Genomic DNA, 16,918 nt, shown 5'->3' with positions numbered 1-16,918 from the left:
AATGTAATGTATATTTTCAAAAAATTTGAAAAGTGTTCTTTCAAACGATACCTACCTTTAGAATCTCCTTGCTATAGTTTTGAAGTTATGAGTCTTTAGTTTTGTGTATGTCACTAAGAAAACTCATTTTTTTTATTGCCTTCCAAATGTGTGAGGACTAAACAAAAAGGCTCCCTTTGTTCCAAGTGCTGTAACTTTGGATTACTTTATGCTATCATCATAAAATAACGATCCAGACGCAGACCACACATAGGGGAACATCACAAAAAAAGAATTATTTTGCCACCGTATTTCCTTCCTGAATTATTGCATTTCAAATAAGAAAGATATGTAAATTATTAAAAAATAATATTAATATTTTTGTCTTTTATCAGCATTTTCTCAGCATTAGATTGTCCAAAAGTAATAAAAATTTATATTTTCTAAAAATAAAAAAAGTTTCCTAACAAATGATATCTACCTTTTGACTCTCCTCTCTATAGTTTTGAAGTTATGAGTCTTTACTTTTTTGTGTGTCACTCAGACAAAAAACTCCAAAAATGGCCTCAGGGTTTAAGGGGTTAATAAAGCCTGAACCTCGTCGTCGGTCCATCGGTCGTATTTTTTAAACTCCATTGTTGATTCGAATAGCAGACGACAGTTACTGCACGCACCGCAACAGATGGTGGTTGAATAAAATGCTGCGTGGAGTCAACCAATCAAAATGCGGCATGAACTCAACCAATCAGCTTGTTCAGTGCCCAAGTCCCACCCCTGAATGTTCCTGAACTTTGAAAAAGTACTACCTCACGAGCAGGGACTTTCGGAGCGGGAAATATTTACCCGGAACTTCATGTAGACCTGGTTCCTGCAGTGTAAACACACAGAGTACCACCCCAAAGTTCCTAGTTCCTGGGGAAAGTTCTTGCGGTGGAAACGTAGCTATACATTTACCTGCTTACAGACCCTCTCCTCAAAGAAATCAGGACAGAAGTGGTTGAAAGTGGACAAAAGAGAGATTAAAACACCAGGTGTAAACGGGTATGTGTCTCCCTCGTCTACTTGTGATCCGATCGACCAAAACACATCTTAATACCAGGTGTAAACAGGGCTTAAATCAATTTGTTTTGCCAAGAAATTTTGGGCAATTTTGGGAGAATAGGAACATTCCACAGAGATAAAGCACAACTTTTCGTACTTCATCTCTGAATGATGGACAATCCAGTGGAAGGTTTTAACTTTAAACCTTTTTCTCCTTCAAGTAGACGTCAATATTTATGTTAGTGTTAAAGGAGAACTTGGTAACTTTTTTAACTTAATAAAACTGTCTAGAAATCATTTGGATGGTTAAACAACCTGTTCTGGTGATATTGGTGACTTTCCCCGCTCCCCCCAGCGTTCCCAGGCGGAAAACCAACCTTGCAACTTGCAACATACCGTCCCAGCAAGTTAGAAATTGGAAGTCTCGTGATAAGCGAGAACTAGAACGAGAACGAGCGCGAAACACAAATTGCTTTACGGCAATTCGACATAAACACACATGCATGTATGATGTATTACCAGATTACCCACCTCGGTAGACATAGCTCCACGCGATACAGTTGGCTTGCTCCGATCAAAACAAACGCACATGAGCAGCGGTAGAGAGGGGGAGGAGGCCGCCACAAATGAGTTTTTTACGACTGTGTTGTGAAATATACACCCCCCCACAGCTGTAGGGGGAGCTCGTGGGGAAAACATGCGACAACAAAAGGGAAAATCAGCGAAGAAGTGACAAGAGTTCGCTAGAGTTACCGAGTTCTCCTTTAAAGCAAAGAATGGGTGAACCCTTCAAAACAAGGGGTTTGAAAGTAATAGCAACAAGTGTCCTTGTTCATGTTGTTTATGCAACAAGAAAATCCTCATCAAATGTGTTTTAGCATGGGAAAGCATTATTAGATTGAATGTATATTGTATATATATTCAAAGCAATTTTAAAGACTTTATAAAGCCTAGTTTTACAATAAATCTCACTGTAAATTAGCCTGGCAAGCCAGACCTACATCAAAGATGTTAGGTCTGGCAACCCACCATAGACACGGCTCATTCCGAGGGGGCGGGATAAACGGTTGTCTTTCAAATTCCCTCTGCACGCAATAGGACAGCGCTTCAACAAACCAGAGCGTTTTCCCAACAGCGGAGCAAACGTTAGTTGATAGATTCAACTTTTGCCATATCTGGCCGGCAAAACTACGAACACATCTTCCTTTTTTAAGAATGACTTAAGTGCCGTTCTTTGTTCTTTTCTCAAAGAAAAGCTTAACTCCAATTCCTTCAGAGTCGCGGCCAAAGCTGATTCGTCATTATGTTAAGCCCGCCCACCGACTTTATACACGATGTGATTGGCCTGACCAGAGTTTGGTTTTTCCAGCTCGAAAGTCAACGAGTTGCTAGACTACCCTGGAAGCAAAATAAATGTTGCTGCCGCAAGGGTGCGTCAGAGAATGTCTAACAAGGGGAGAAGTTCCACTCTCAGTAAACTTCCGGCTTCTGAACTGGTTGCAGTTCCACTCTGGTTCCATATAAGGGCGCTCACAGGACGAGTGCAGAATGAATGGAGGTCTATGGTGCTATACCCCTCAAAATCCACTTTTCTCAGGATATAATTTTTTGTCTAGTAATTTGAATGTTGTATTCGAAAGGAGATGCAAAGAAATTACACATTGCTGGGTGTTAGATTTTTTAGAGTCACTTATTTGCTTTAAAAAGTCTTTTAAAATATCAATGACATCATACACATCGTACGACCAGAGATACTGCTTTACGGCAATCCTTCAGTCACTTTGGTGCTTTCGCGCTCTGCACTTTCTTTTCTCTCGAGGCATCGACAACACAGATGACACAGGTAAATACACGTGCTAGAAGAGTTTTTGTTTTGTTTGTTTCTGGTCCCGCTTCGGATGCCACGATGCCATCAAGCGGTATCTCTGGTCGTAATCAGTCCTTCACTGACCAATCAGCGTTCATTAGCAGAATGCTAGCGTGTTATGGGCAACAACAACTCAACCTGTAAGAAATCGAAAGGACATAAGTACTCGTTCATTGAACTTTCGACCTATAACCCATGTTGAACTTGCAAAACCTACAATCAAATCTGAGATTTCTCAACGGCAATCGGGTGAAAGAGACAAATTTAGCCGTCTAGCCCCATAGACTCCCATTCATTTTTCACTAATGGGCGATCGCCCCCAGTGGAACTCTTGTGGAACTACAACCAAAATTTGGTACAATAGGACTTAATAGGGAGTAGGGATGCAACGGTACACGGTCAAATCCCGGACCGTTCGGTCAGCCCTGCACGGGACAATCTACCCTCGTGTCCCGCGGGACTTCGGTTTTGCCATTGAGTTCACGCTGATCCTTTTAGTTTTTGCTTTAGGCGCCGTTCACATATCGCGCCTAAAACGCGTAGAAAACGCTAGGCGCGCCGCGTTCTCCTTTTTCCAAAGCTAAAGCAACCATCAGCTGCGCTCTGGTTGGTTCTTGTCACGTGACCTACGGTGCGCTTGCGGCATTCTGAAAAGTTGAGAATTTTCTCCACTGCTGGGGACATCGTTAGTGCCAACCGGTCTCGCCTTGCACCAGACAGTGTTGATAGACTCATCTTTTTGTGATGTCTCAATAGTGGATGAGTAAATAACATTGCACTTTGTATCCTGAATGCAGTATTTTTTTTTATTATATTATTTTGCTCTGCTTTTTTTTATTCAAAGCACAAGCTAATTTATGTTTGTTAAAGGTAAAAGTGCACTTTTTCTTTCACATTGATCACTTCATATACCAGTTATCAAGGTTTGGAATTGGGATCCACTTGAATATTTTGAAGTGTGTTTGTTTACATTTTGTATTTCATATAGGCTAAGTGATAGTTGAAGAGGTTGTATTACTTAGTGCTGTTCAGTACAGACTAGAGTGTTAATTTATTCCATACATTGATGTTCTTCCTACTGTGACATTCTGTTTATGCTCATAAGAAAAATAAAACATATTTTTGGGATGAAATAGCAGTCTCTTTCTGCACAAAACATGTACCGAAACCGAACCGAGACCGTGGCCCAAAAACCGAGGTACGGACCGTACCGTGGGCTATCTGTACCGTTGCACCCCTAATAGGGAGTGGCCAGGCTCTCTGTAGACGGGCTCTGGGTCCGTCTAGATTTCTAGGCTAACTGTAAATTCCAGTTGTCAAATTTATTTGTCCAAGATTGCCAGATTTTAAAAAAGGACCGTTTTTTTATGACATGACAATGATTAAAGGATACGTAAATCTATGTACGCAACTGGTTCAAGCAAACTGGCAGCTGTCAACTAATTGGTAACTTTTCCCACACAAAATACTGCTATATATTTCAAGCATTATCAGGATACTACAGAATGTATAATTCCTTACTGTATGTGTCATTGAATAATATAATGTTAATATGCCAGCCTATTTCAGCTATTTAAAGTTGATGAAAGTGGCCTCATTTATAATCAATTGTTTAACTTACACATAGAGCACAGCATAACTGACACAGAGACAAAATACCAGAAGGTCCCTACACACTAATGTACATTATTTTAATTAAAAAAAATTTAAATGTGATGGTTCACTTAAGGATTTCTGGGAAAGTATTGATTACTTTTTATTAATACTTTGTATTATATATCTCAATACAAAAGTATAAATAAAAAATATAACTATAAAATAAGTCTTATTGAATATAACTTTTCTTCATAAATTATATGGTATTTCATACTTTTTTAACTTCTAAAACACTTTTTACAGTAAAATGCATTGTCTTTTAAATAATACCATTAGATCATACATGGTAAGGTAACTTTTACCTTATAATTTTTACATTATTATTTAAGTTGCATGTTTACAATGTAGATAAACCTATAAATAATAAATAAACCTCACATGACAGTTGTGCAAGGTGGGGAGTCTCAATACACACTGCAATTTGAGTTTACAAGTGCACCTTACTGGCATGTTCAATATGGAGGTGAATATACCTCTCAAACCTTTGCAACTACACATCACTGTGTTGAAATACTTTACTGCAAAATACTGGCACTAGGTTCGCCCACATAATTCCTCCTAAAAACTTGTTTGCTTCCTTCCCTTGACTGTGCAACAAGGGTCCCGTGTGATGCCATTCGGTCAGACTTACCTATGCACTTGATCTCGAAGCCCCGCGGTGGTTTGAGGGCCCTCCGTGTCCATCCTTCCCTCAGGACCTCCAAATGATCCTCCTTGCCTTGAATGAGCAGAACATGTTCATCTATCCAGCCCAAGAAGAAGGTCTCGGATATGGCGTCTGTGACTTTCTTATTCCAGAAGTGCTGCATGTTCTCCGCTTTGAAGTCAGCGAATATCTCATAGCCGGTGTGATGTTGCTGAAGCTTCTCCGTGACCGCGGCGGCTGCTTCATCATCTTCCGTGCTGACCCGTGACAGCACTATGGCCAAGGAATGGGGCGCTATCTGCAGGAACTTCTCCATTCTCCGGCGCGTTTCACACACAGGCCACGGCGTGGATTGCGACCCTGTCCGATGCTGTCCGGCACTCACACGGGGTTTTATTGCGCACCTTATTGAATTTCCAAAACGAACACATTGCACCGTATTTCAGTTTATTTCCAGGAGCCGAAGCGCTGCGCGTGACGGCGGAGGGTCCACCAGCATGATACGCGCGAGAGACGCAAATGTCATTTATTCATCAGACAAACGCTTGCAACACCGCGTTCCGTACGGTGAGCCCATAGCCCGATGCCAGCAGTCCGTTGGGCAATATTAAACCAGGCACTGCACTGATGGGCAAAGCAGCTGAGCTGAATGATCAATGGGACTGTCTGTACTAATAGATCTCAACCTGCCTCTTTCCACACCTCTCCCGCGACATTCTGCGCATTCGGCCGAAAGCAAGCGAGACCGATTCCTCCACCATCGAGGCCTCTTGAGCGGCGGGTTGATCGATCACTGCATTCATCGGTGATGTTTGTTGGCCATAGAGCGCAGGAGATGACTTCATTCCTTCTTATTCACGTCTTCATTTGGTGCACTCTGAGGTTGCCTCCCAGTCGGTCTATACACTGTTTGGGGCGTTCATATAGACCGTGGGCTTTCTGGTGTCACGCTCGCAGCCGTTAACTCGTCTCGGAGGCGTCGGGTTCTTGTCCCTGACGCCGTGCGCTTGGTGTCTGTCCGGTACGGCGGATTAGATTGGACGTGTCGACAGAGAGCGCGCGGATCACCAGATGTTTTCCTGACTCCACCTACAGGCGGCCTTCAAAACATCGCGAGTGTAGTGCACGAGCCTCGCAACAGGTGAACATGGGGGAAGCAGAACGAGAGCTGGCGGTCACAGATTAGCTCAACGAACTTTTAACATTTTACAAGAAAGAAAAATGATGGGGTGGACTTTAAAGAGTCTATGAGAGGATAGGCTATGTTTGTGTTCTTTGTTTGTTTGTGTGTGATGGCCAATGTGTTTTCTTCATTTATACGGCACCTTCCTTGGTGCCTTTATCTAGTTCTGAATACAGGCTAAGGCATAATGTTACATTTCAACTGATAATAATTATGGGCTGATTAAAAAGAGCAAGTGCATTTTATTATATTAGGCTACACAATGCCCTGTGTCCAAAGCAAAAATATAAAAAAATAGGCTATCCCAATTTAAATCGCTTTGATTTAGGCCTATTGGACTATGATGGGTTTTTGATTAAACACAAAGAAATGTTTTTTTCTTTTTCTTTTTTCAAAAGTTTCGCTGCCTAAAAGGCACTGAAGTGTAGAAATGCCCCAATCACAGCTAGGTGGTGACACCTATTTTTTCCCCCCAGATATTAGCACATTAATTAACCCAGTCATATCAGTCGTCTTTATGATGAATTCCTTTTTATAGCTGGAATGTATAATTAAATTCTTAACTTGATCAATAGGCCTAATTGAAAAACTAAAAAACTCTGGAAGTTTTGTACTCATTCGTCATCATTAGTTCTTAATTTTTGTACAAAAATAGCTTTCTATAGTTTTAGTTTATCTTATTTATGACATTTTGTACTTTAGAATATTTGTATTCATGTATTTAAAACACATTTTTTAAAATTGATTTATGTATTTTTTCTTTTCTTTTTTGGTAGGCAGTTTGAGTTTGTGGACTGTTATCAGAAAAGAATTTGGCCTTGTTTGCATTTGTGTGAGCTTCTTTTCTCCAAGGTCTTGATCAATTATCTTGAACACAGAGAGCAAGGGCACCCAGGCATTGGTGTCAGCTTTCGGTTCCCAAGTTCCCAGGGTGTTTCCTCTTGTTTAGTTATTTGAGTATCACTAGAAAGAACAAGACTGAATCTTTTAAAATCCTGACCCAGGGTTGCAATTGTTTAGATAAAAAGGCATTTCTTTACACACTCCCACAGGCCCAGGTAACTTCAGAATTGAAACTGTGTTGCATTTCACATTAGAAGGTATTTAGTAATCAGGATTACTTATTAACGGACAGCTGAATTCATCGATTTTGAAAAGCTAACTTAACAAATCCTGGGTTATAGAGTAGCCTAACCATGATTACTGTGTAACGCAGAATAAATATACATTCACAACTAATGATCATCATTTGTAAAGCTTGAATGAGCTGCAGGTAACCAAACAGCACAATGCTTTGTTGAATTAAATATGCAGGTTGTAGCCTACTTTAAAGCCGCATTTTAAGTGTCTTCTAACAAAATGTGATCTCTTTTTTTTCCAAACATTACTGTGAAAAGAGCGGTTATTTTAAAGCGTTTTTGTTGTTTTGAACTTCAAAAAAAGGGTTCTGAAACAAAATCAGCTGAGAACCAATGATGCGTTTATAGTGACATCTGCTGGCCGGACTTTTATTTATACTACGATTTGCTTCTATGTATTTTTTCTGGGGGCAGTTTCATACAGTGCTTCTATTAAAATTATGAATGGTCTTTATAGGTCTGTCTGCTGCACATATATCTTTTTTTGTCGATTTTCTCAAAATTGTTCAGACTAAATCCCAATCTTTTAAATAGATATTTCTACTAACACCTCATCATAAACCTCCAAAAAACAAACAAACATTAACTTACCTCATCAGCACAGCAAAAACTTGTAGTTGCAAGGACCTTTCATTAATATTTTCTTTACCAACAGCTCCTTTTTTAATTATTTAATTGGACTTTCACATCTAAATTGAAAGATAAAGAACACAAGAAATGAGAGCCAAATTCTACCATTAGCATAATATTAGTCTCTTATATAGTGTTGGGTAAGTAACTAAAAAAAGTCATTAATTACTTGCTAATTACATCTTCAACATAGATTACTGTACTAATTACCATCTAAAAAGTATTGCATTACGTATTTCAAATTTTCTAAATCAACCACCAGTTGAACCGTATAAGGATATACATGAAACTGCTCTTTTAATTCTTTTAAATAAACTATATAAAATTGCATAAAATATTAGTAAAATGAACAAAGTTTTTAAAGGGAGGTTACATTAAAAACATACATTTTGACATTAGCCGTTAAATCTTGATGTTAAATCCACTGTTTTATATATAATTGCTCTATGTCTATACAGGATTTAATGAAATAACACCAAAGCAACTATAATTAAATTACAGAAAAAGTAACCCCTTAATTTACCTTTTCAAGGGAAAAGTAATTCAATTATAGTAATAATTACTTAGTAATGAGTTACACCCAACACTGCTCTTATATACAAGTCAAAAACTTTGACACACCTATACTTTATTCATACGATTTTCCACATTTTAGAAGAATAGTAAAAACAAAATGAAATAAAACAAATAAAATGTTAAATTCCTCTTCAAATATGCCAGCTGCTGTGATGCTTTCATATAATAGTTAAGAAGCTCCTGTATGCTGCACTTCTCATTCACTATTTAGTCCAATTTTTTTTGTTTTGTTAAAATTTTGGTTTTCGTAAAGAAATGTATACATCTGAATGATTTATATTTTATGAACAAGCCTTTATATCAAAAGATTTTTAAAAGGACAAACAAATTCAAGAGTGCCCAAGCTTCTGCCTGGAAGTGTAGATTTTCTCTAATCGAGCAACCTCTTAATATGCAGACCATATTGTCTATATATCTGAAATTTTTTAGATCATCCATGTGACAAAAACAAGCAGATTAGAGACATAACAAGCACTGATTTATTTAAATAGAGGAAACTTAAAAAAAAGAGAGAATTTAACAAAAACATCACTCCAAAAACAGTAACAAAGAAAATGAATTTGTTCTCTCACTGGAAGACATTTCAGAGGTGTGTTTTCATATATATATTTTCTAAAATGTGGAACAAAAGAAGAAAAAATGCAAAAGAAAGGTGTTGATAATGTTCATCAAACCCTGTGCATTGATCACACTCCTCTTTTTTTTTTTTAACAACAAGTGTTACCCTGGACCGGGTGACCTCCAACATATATAAAGTCTTGAGGCTTTCTAAAATCAACAATTAAGAGGAAAAAAGGCTTAGAAAAGAACTCTTCATTGTCTTAGGGACATTAGTGGCAGTATCTTAAACATCTGTGTTTCCAGGGTTAATAACATCTGTTGGTCATTTTCCAACCTAATGCAAAAGCAACGACAGCACCTGTTTGGAAACTTTTCAGCTAAGTGCATGAGGAGAACCTTTTAACATAAGTTAAACACACACACAAAAAAAAAAAATCGCCAATCCCCCACACAGGCATATTTTCACTTAGACAATCTTCTGTAAGGCACTACCTGGACCTCCTATCCTTCTTGGCCCTCTCTGCACTTTTTTCCATAGTCTTTTCACTGTCACCCCTGCATTTGGGGCAATACCATTTACCCTTGGGCTTGTAGGTGAGTCCAACACAGGAAAAATGGAACCACTCAATAGGACATTGCTCATTGTCGCAACCAATCATCTCCCCATAGGACACCTGTTCACAGAGGCAGTAGGTGGGCTCGTTGGGATCGATGGTGAACTCCACCGGCGATGCCTCTCGCTCTTGCTTGGCCTTGGAGCGCTTCTTCTTCTTGGCCGACTTGGACTTTTTCTCACGGGGCTGCTGCGGAGGCTCTTCTCCCAGGTCCTCCATGGCACCATTGGCACAAGTGTCACGGCTCTCGCTGTTGCGCTGACGTCTGGGTCGCCGCGTCGAAGAGCGCTCAGGCAGAACATTCGCGGAGGTGCTTGCGGGGTCATGCCTCACCTTCTCCACTGGTCGCTCTGTGTCTGCCGGCTCCAAGAAGCAGGGCGAGTGGGCCTCGATCTGACGCGAGCGGTTTTCCACCACCTCCATCATCTGGGTGACCACATGGATTTTCTCATCTCCCAGCTCCTGACTGCTGATGAGCGCCCGCTGCAACTGAATCTGCAGCCGCTTGCGCTGCCCACTGTCACTCTCCTTTTTGTACTTATCATAGATCTCATCCACCTCCTTGAGGACCTCTGAGTGGCACAGAAAAAAAAAAAAAGATTAAGTGAGGTGGCTTGTGCACACCGCATGCATTTTTCAAAGCCATTCTTTATCATACTACTATGGAAGCCCATTTCCATCACAAAAAAACCAAAAAAATCATGCTTTGGTAAATCTTAATTATGACATAAAACAGTTTCTCAACTAGTGGGTCTTCTGAGTGGGTCACGGAGTGTGCAGTCAAAGAAACAACAACAAACGTAATTCAGTGTTTTTCTTAAGCAAGACTTTTATTTTGAAAGACGTGAGTGAAAGCTATTGATACTTCTGTCAGATGCAGTTTAAGTAACTAAAGAGTTTAAGTTAAGTCCTGATTCAGTATCCACGGTCAGATGAGATGCTGTCAGGCTATATGTCAGTGTCATTATTCTAACGTTATTTTCTAAATAAAAAGTCTCTCACCTCAGAAATGTGAGCTTTCTTGTAGATCACTTTATTATAAATAAAGCTTACAACGTTGTAGTTATGTCAATTAGTAAGTAATGAAATTACCAAAAAGTATCAATAAATTACATAACTGGTACTTTGTGTGTTAGCTGGGAAGGTATGATGTTCATTCTATTAATTTCCATATGTTTCACGAACAGGTTATGTTAGTATTGTGTATTTATTTGTGTTTGTTCATGGTAACTGTTGTTTCTATAACAGGTAACATGATCGTGGTAACTGTAACATTGCCTTTTTAATGTTACAGTTTAATGTTAATGTTTTAACTTTATTGAATTAACAAAACCTATTTTGGGACTGCTATTTAATATCCTACCTTATACTGTATATTCATCAGTTTTAGTCATATTCTTACAATGATGTAAATGTTAAATAAAATGGGACGGTACTTTGTGTGTGTTATTTTGTATTCATATAAATCATTATAATATACACACACACACCCACATATAGATATAGATATATGAATAAGTTCAAGTTCTTAAAAAAAGTTGGGTCGTGGCTTAATGACCATGGGAAAATGTGGGTCCCATGACCAAACCAGTTGAGAACCACTGCCATAAAAAGTCATAATTATGACAAAAAGTCGATATTAAGGCATATTAAGTCGATTATGACATACTAAGTAATAATTATAAGATTAAAAAGTAAAAATGACAAAAAATAATTATGAGAAATTGACAAACTAATAGCCTAATATTTAAAAAAGATATATCTATCTAATTGATGACCAAGACAGTTTGTCGTTACTTAGACTTTCATGACTTGTTACGTCATAGTATGTCCGAATTTAGACTTTGTATGTCATAATAATTAAGAATTACAAAAGCATGTTTATTTTTCTTATGTGGCGGAAATGGGCTTCCACATAATACAGTCGATTGTTTGGTATTCGCGATTCATGTATGCCAGGGTTGTTCTAGTGCTTAATCTACCGCTGTGGAACAAAACCATGCAACCAGTCTAACGTTACCTGCCCAAGCACACAGTACGTGCACCTCGGTTTTATCAAAATATGAGGAACTACACGGTGCTTTGCAACGTGAATGAATCGTTTCCCGTTGCATATAAATAATTTTGCTCGGTAACCTTCATTTGCAAACTGTAAAGTAAAAACTCGAAGGCTTTACGAGGCGTCGGCATCGAGCTGTAGATGTTTCGGCAACATGCGAACAAAACACACGCCGCTGAAAGCACCATTACGTCGATACTATGGCAACTAAAGCGATGCGTTAAGAAGGAGCACTGCCAAACAACAGTACAGAGTATGCACTAGTCAAAATGGCTGATCACTGGTGGTAGGATAGTGTTGCTGGAACAAACATAGTTGAATGTGCTAAAGACAAAATACAACTAAAACACAACGGGCGTGGACAGCATTGGAAGCACCGATAAAATGTTTAATAAAATGTATTTTATGTTACTGTGAAGAAATTAAACGAAGCCGGTCTACACAGGGTGAAGTGCACACGATGTAACGTTAAAATGTGCATAAATATACATCATACCGCACTGGCACCTTTCACAAATGTTTCGCTTACCTTGATACTTGGTGTCGATCTCTCGTAACAATGAAACATTCCTCTGTATATCCAAAGGCAGCGATTCGACACATTCCAAATAATCCTCCACGTAGTTGACAAGCTGCGATTTTTCCACGTTTGGATAATGCCCTAACATGATGATAGTAATGCATCAAGCAGCTATGCGCCTTTTCGAGAAGAACCGCGTCTTAAAAATAGGTGCTTTTCACACATAGGTTCCTTTAAAAATGTATTAGTTGGCAACCTCGTAGAGAGCTACTCTTTCCGGACAAATACAGTCCAGTCTTCTCTGGCTACGAGAACTCCTTCAAACAAAACTGTCAGATGTGCGCATGCGCAGGATCAACCCATAAAATGCCGCGGTTTGCATTTTCAGACGGTTTAGCCAATGAGAGGTGGCGTTGCTGAGATATGGGCGGATCCAGGATCAGCTGGGCGCGTCCAGACCAGAGTTCTAATGGAACACTGGAGGTTCGATTTCATTAAGAGCGAGATGGGTCCATACGAGTACAGCGTTATGCTACGGTTAGCAAAAATACTGTTTATAATGAGATGATGTAATGACAAAAAACATCAGCTGTAATAGAGTCATAAATGAATTGGGGCTAGGGGCGAAAATGCTATTGATAGTGACAAAAATGCCCCGAAATTCTAATTGTGGGAGACTACGATTTAAGATATTTTTGTTATCCCCTGAGTTAAAAAAAAAAAACTGACACAGAAAAACAATATGAACACAGACATAGCCTATACATAAATATAAAATGTATTTCTAATATGTAAACTAAAGAGTTGTAAATTAATAGTAGACACCGGAGTACAATAAGAAAATGAACAATAAAAACCAGAAGGACAGTCAATAAGGCAATTTAAATAGTTAAACAGCTAAAATGTCCCTGTAATGAATTCCTCTTTTTAAACTTGTATCATTTGTTTATATTTCCTAACATTTAATTGTTGGCCTAGTTATGTAAATTACACATTTTCAAATAAAATATGAGTTGATGCTGATGTAATTTGGTAACCCAATTATAATTTATTTACAATAATTTATTTAGAATAAATTATATTAATTAAATGAACGTATTATGTTATTAATTACACAAAGGATTTTAATATGGTAAGAATAAAATGCTCTCATAAAAAATCCCTTGAAAATCAGCTCTAGCGGACAAGTATTGTCATTTTATTGAAGTGAAATAACTGACTGGAATAGGTTTATATATGTGTGACAGTGTGTGTGTGTGTATATATATATATATATATATATATATATATATATATATATATATATAAACAATCAGTTTTCATATCAATATTAATGATCAATAAATATAAACATTTCAAGAATTTGAGATTCAAGATTGACCGTGTAAAACATCGCGCAAGCTGAGAATGAGCCCCGTTCTGTAGATGTACGTGTGTACTACACTTGTGTAACTATTTCATTGACAAACGGGGAATGCAAGCTCCACGCTCCGTCACTGAAGACATCTTAGCTTTGATAGGCTGCGCAAACCGCCGCTCTGCGATGTATGCAGGACATCTCTGCCCAGTGTCCGGGGACTTTCCCCTAAGCAATGATGGCGAAACTAGGTTCCCCGCAAGTAGCTTAGAATACAAGTTTTCAGGCATGCGCATTAATAAGTATCGTGGCCCAAGAGATATATAGTGCGGAATTCAGCGATGCGTTTGCATGACGGTAACACGGTGGCTTTATTGTTTTACATTCATTTCAATAGATTGTTTTATAGAAGAATGTGATATACCACTACAAAGACATACAATAATTGCAAAGCACGTATATATTGCGATACATTGAATTACCTGGTCCTGAAGTGAGGACTGAGACGTCATGTAAATGAACCACATACGTCACGTCGAAACGTCATGCGAGCGCCTCTCTCAATGGCTCTGGGTGAGCCCATAGACAGTAAAAGGGTGAGCCTAAACAAGTTTTTTTTTTTTACGAAAATATCTTAAATACTCAAAATATATAATACTTTCATTACATAAATAAAAACCTACCGACAAACAAGAGGGGGGGGAAAAATGATTATATTATTTGTGATCTTCATAGGCCTGATTCATACGATTTCTTTGCGCAATGTGGGCAGACATGAAATTTGATCCGTAGAAGGAGTGCAAGCATTAGCCTATAATTTACTAAATTTGAGATGTTTACGCCCCTGAGTTATGCAAGTGTAAAACAACAACCTTCCATTATTTCACGCGAAGGAACACTGACCGTTTGTTATTTAAAAGTTTTTTTTTTTAAACGTGACGTCAAACGAGAGGTAAGTAGTTGTAATCTACTTGTATAGCCTACATCAGAATAACATGTAACCTAACGATATAGATTTTGTTTTTGGCGATTAGCAACGACGAGGCGTATGGTATTGTTTAGGATATTTGAACATTTTATTAAGACCATTAAAAGGCGAGACTGTGTAGCTATGTGTCACTCTTCTGACACTAAAGGCAAAAACTGTTTTTTCATGCATCGGTCAATTTTGAGATGTTGGACTATTTGGCTGTGTTGTTTCAAATTAGTGGAAAGAAAACATCCAAAATACACTTTTAAGTGTTATTATTTCACTTTATCTATTTGCGTATGTAGATTTAAATTACAATACAAAGGATTTTCTCAAAATGAGGGTTTTTTTTCTCCTGCACTGAGTCAGAAATCTTCACTTTAGCAGAACTTACATATACCAAACTTTACAGTTTTATTCCTATCCATATTCTGAAGGTTTATACAGAGTGGTTTGCTCATATAGCTATATAATACGCCTGATCTAAATACTTATTTTTTTCTGGCTGTTGAGTTAACAGTATTTTCATATTTATGGAGTGATAAAACAGAAATCCCAAATCCCCTAATGTGTCAACAAAATGAAACAAAAAATGTAAACCTGTCTTAGTGTGTGTGTGTGTGTGTGTGTGTGTGTGTGTGTGTGTGTGTGTGTGTGTGTGTGTGTGTGTGTGTGTGTGAGAAAATTTGTGTGTATTTAATTGGATAATGGTTCCATTTGCATATTTAAATATAACATTTCAGAAAACTATAGTAATAAAATTTTATTTTTGTAATTCTTAATGTTATCAGTCAACTGGGGAAGTATGGTCATATCTATTAGTTATTTTTTCACATATGGTGTCTTGCCTTAAAGTTCATGTTTGTATATACATACACTTTTGTGAATACATGGCTCAATAATAAGCACATAGTCCATGTTCAACATTGCAAAGAGTGTAAAGAAACAGAGTGTTGATGTTAAATGCATTGGCTCATTGTATAATTTGACTTGGCTTTTTGATTTTTTAATTAAGGTGTTTTGCTTTGCCCCAGAGGAAAGAAGAAATGAAAAGCTTCTACATTTTACCACTTCTAGCATTTTTGCTCAGTTGCCATGTGCACATTTGTGGGTCACGCTCAGGTTTGGCATATGCTTCAAATCCAGTTCCCCCAGCAGTGTACAGTGATTCCCATCGGGCCGTATGTAGAATGCGCCCTAACACTGGACTAGCACCTGGCATGCCTCGTGTGTATGGTCACATTCTTTTCACACAGTCTGGCCCAAAGGACAAGCTGAGCGTGACTTTCAGGCTGTATGGTCTCCCTGTCTCCAGTCAGCAGCCCAGAGCGTTGCACATTCATGAGTACGGAGATTTAAGCAAGGGCTGCGGATCTACAGGTGGGCATTACAATCCCCTCAGCGTGAACCATCCACAACATCCAGGGGACTTTGGGAACTTTGTGCCTGTTAATGGGAAGATTCGTCACTCCCAGGACTCCAATGCAACCCTCTTTGGGACTCTCTCAATACTTGGCCGGTCTGTTGTCATTCATGAGGGGCAGGATGATTTGGGCAGAGGTGGCAATGTGGCAAGCTTGCTGAATGGCAATGCTGGAGGGCGACTGGCATGCTGTGTTATTGGACTGGGCAACCCTGAAATTTAATAGAAAATAATATACAATACATTTTGAAGTATTTATCAATAGAATATCTGATACTCTTGGAAATGGAATTGTAGAATTGCATTAATTGGTCTAAATGTCTGGTTGCTATTATATCTTCAACACTAAATAACCATTAAACTGAATTAATTGGCTTTTTAGATGTCTTCATTCTTTAAACTTGATCTACGTTAAGTATTTTTTTATGCTTAATTTATTGACATAACTAACTCAACTAAAGCAAAGAATAGATCCAAAATAATAACACAAAAAATAAGAATAACAATAATAAAAATGAATAATGCATTTTCAAAATTAATTAAATAAAAAACAGAATTAAAGACCTATAGGTGTATTGAAGTCTAACTAACATCACTAATTCCAAAACAAGCACAAAAGCCTCCAAAATGGAATGAAAACAGTGTATAGATATTTTTTTGCTGTGATGCTTCTTTACGCCGTCCAATGCTTCGATAT

General features: G+C 38.2%; 3 protein-coding genes across 4 annotated transcripts in view; 1 reads left to right on the top strand and 2 right to left on the bottom strand.

Moving 5' to 3' along the window:
* The window catches only part of stox2a (storkhead box 2a), a 62,166-nt gene extending 54,269 nt beyond the window's left edge, over nt 1-7,897 (bottom strand). Inside the window, exon 1 of the mRNA XM_082163216.1 lies at nt 5,175-7,897. Within this exon, the coding sequence (XP_082019342.1) occupies nt 5,175-5,505 (331 nt within the window). The 5' untranslated portion in view covers nt 5,506-7,897. The remainder of the gene's footprint in view (nt 1-5,174) is intronic.
* Nucleotides 7,898-9,173: 1,276 nt separating this feature from the next.
* Nucleotides 9,174-12,806, bottom strand: ing2 (inhibitor of growth family, member 2). The gene is made up of 2 exons (XM_082163541.1): nt 12,481-12,806; nt 9,174-10,464 (listed from the first exon to the last, which is right to left on the bottom strand). Exons 1-2 carry the CDS (start codon nt 12,617-12,619, stop codon nt 9,767-9,769), a joined length of 837 nt encoding a protein of 278 aa, XP_082019667.1. The 5' UTR covers nt 12,620-12,806; the 3' UTR covers nt 9,174-9,766.
* Nucleotides 12,807-14,621: 1,815 nt separating this feature from the next.
* Nucleotides 14,622-16,596, top strand: sod3b (superoxide dismutase 3, extracellular b). Of its 2 annotated transcripts, none has more exons than XM_082163275.1 (2): nt 14,622-14,780; nt 15,833-16,596. In XM_082163275.1, exons 1-2 carry the CDS (start codon nt 14,661-14,663, stop codon nt 16,442-16,444), a joined length of 732 nt encoding a protein of 243 aa, XP_082019401.1. In that variant the 5' UTR covers nt 14,622-14,660; the 3' UTR covers nt 16,445-16,596. The 2 variants fall into 2 exon arrangements, with proteins under 2 accessions (XP_082019401.1, XP_082019402.1); XM_082163276.1 differs by having other exon boundaries at nt 14,626-14,780; nt 15,814-16,596.
* The last annotated feature ends 322 nt before the right edge of the window (nt 16,597-16,918 follow it).

Source organism: Leuciscus leuciscus, assembly GCF_965113295.1.
Source record: "Leuciscus leuciscus genome assembly, chromosome: 3".
Lineage (NCBI taxonomy): Eukaryota > Metazoa > Chordata > Actinopteri > Cypriniformes > Leuciscidae > Leuciscus > Leuciscus leuciscus.
Note: the sequence above shows the minus strand (reverse complement) of the source record. Positions and strands in the feature narration are given on the sequence as shown.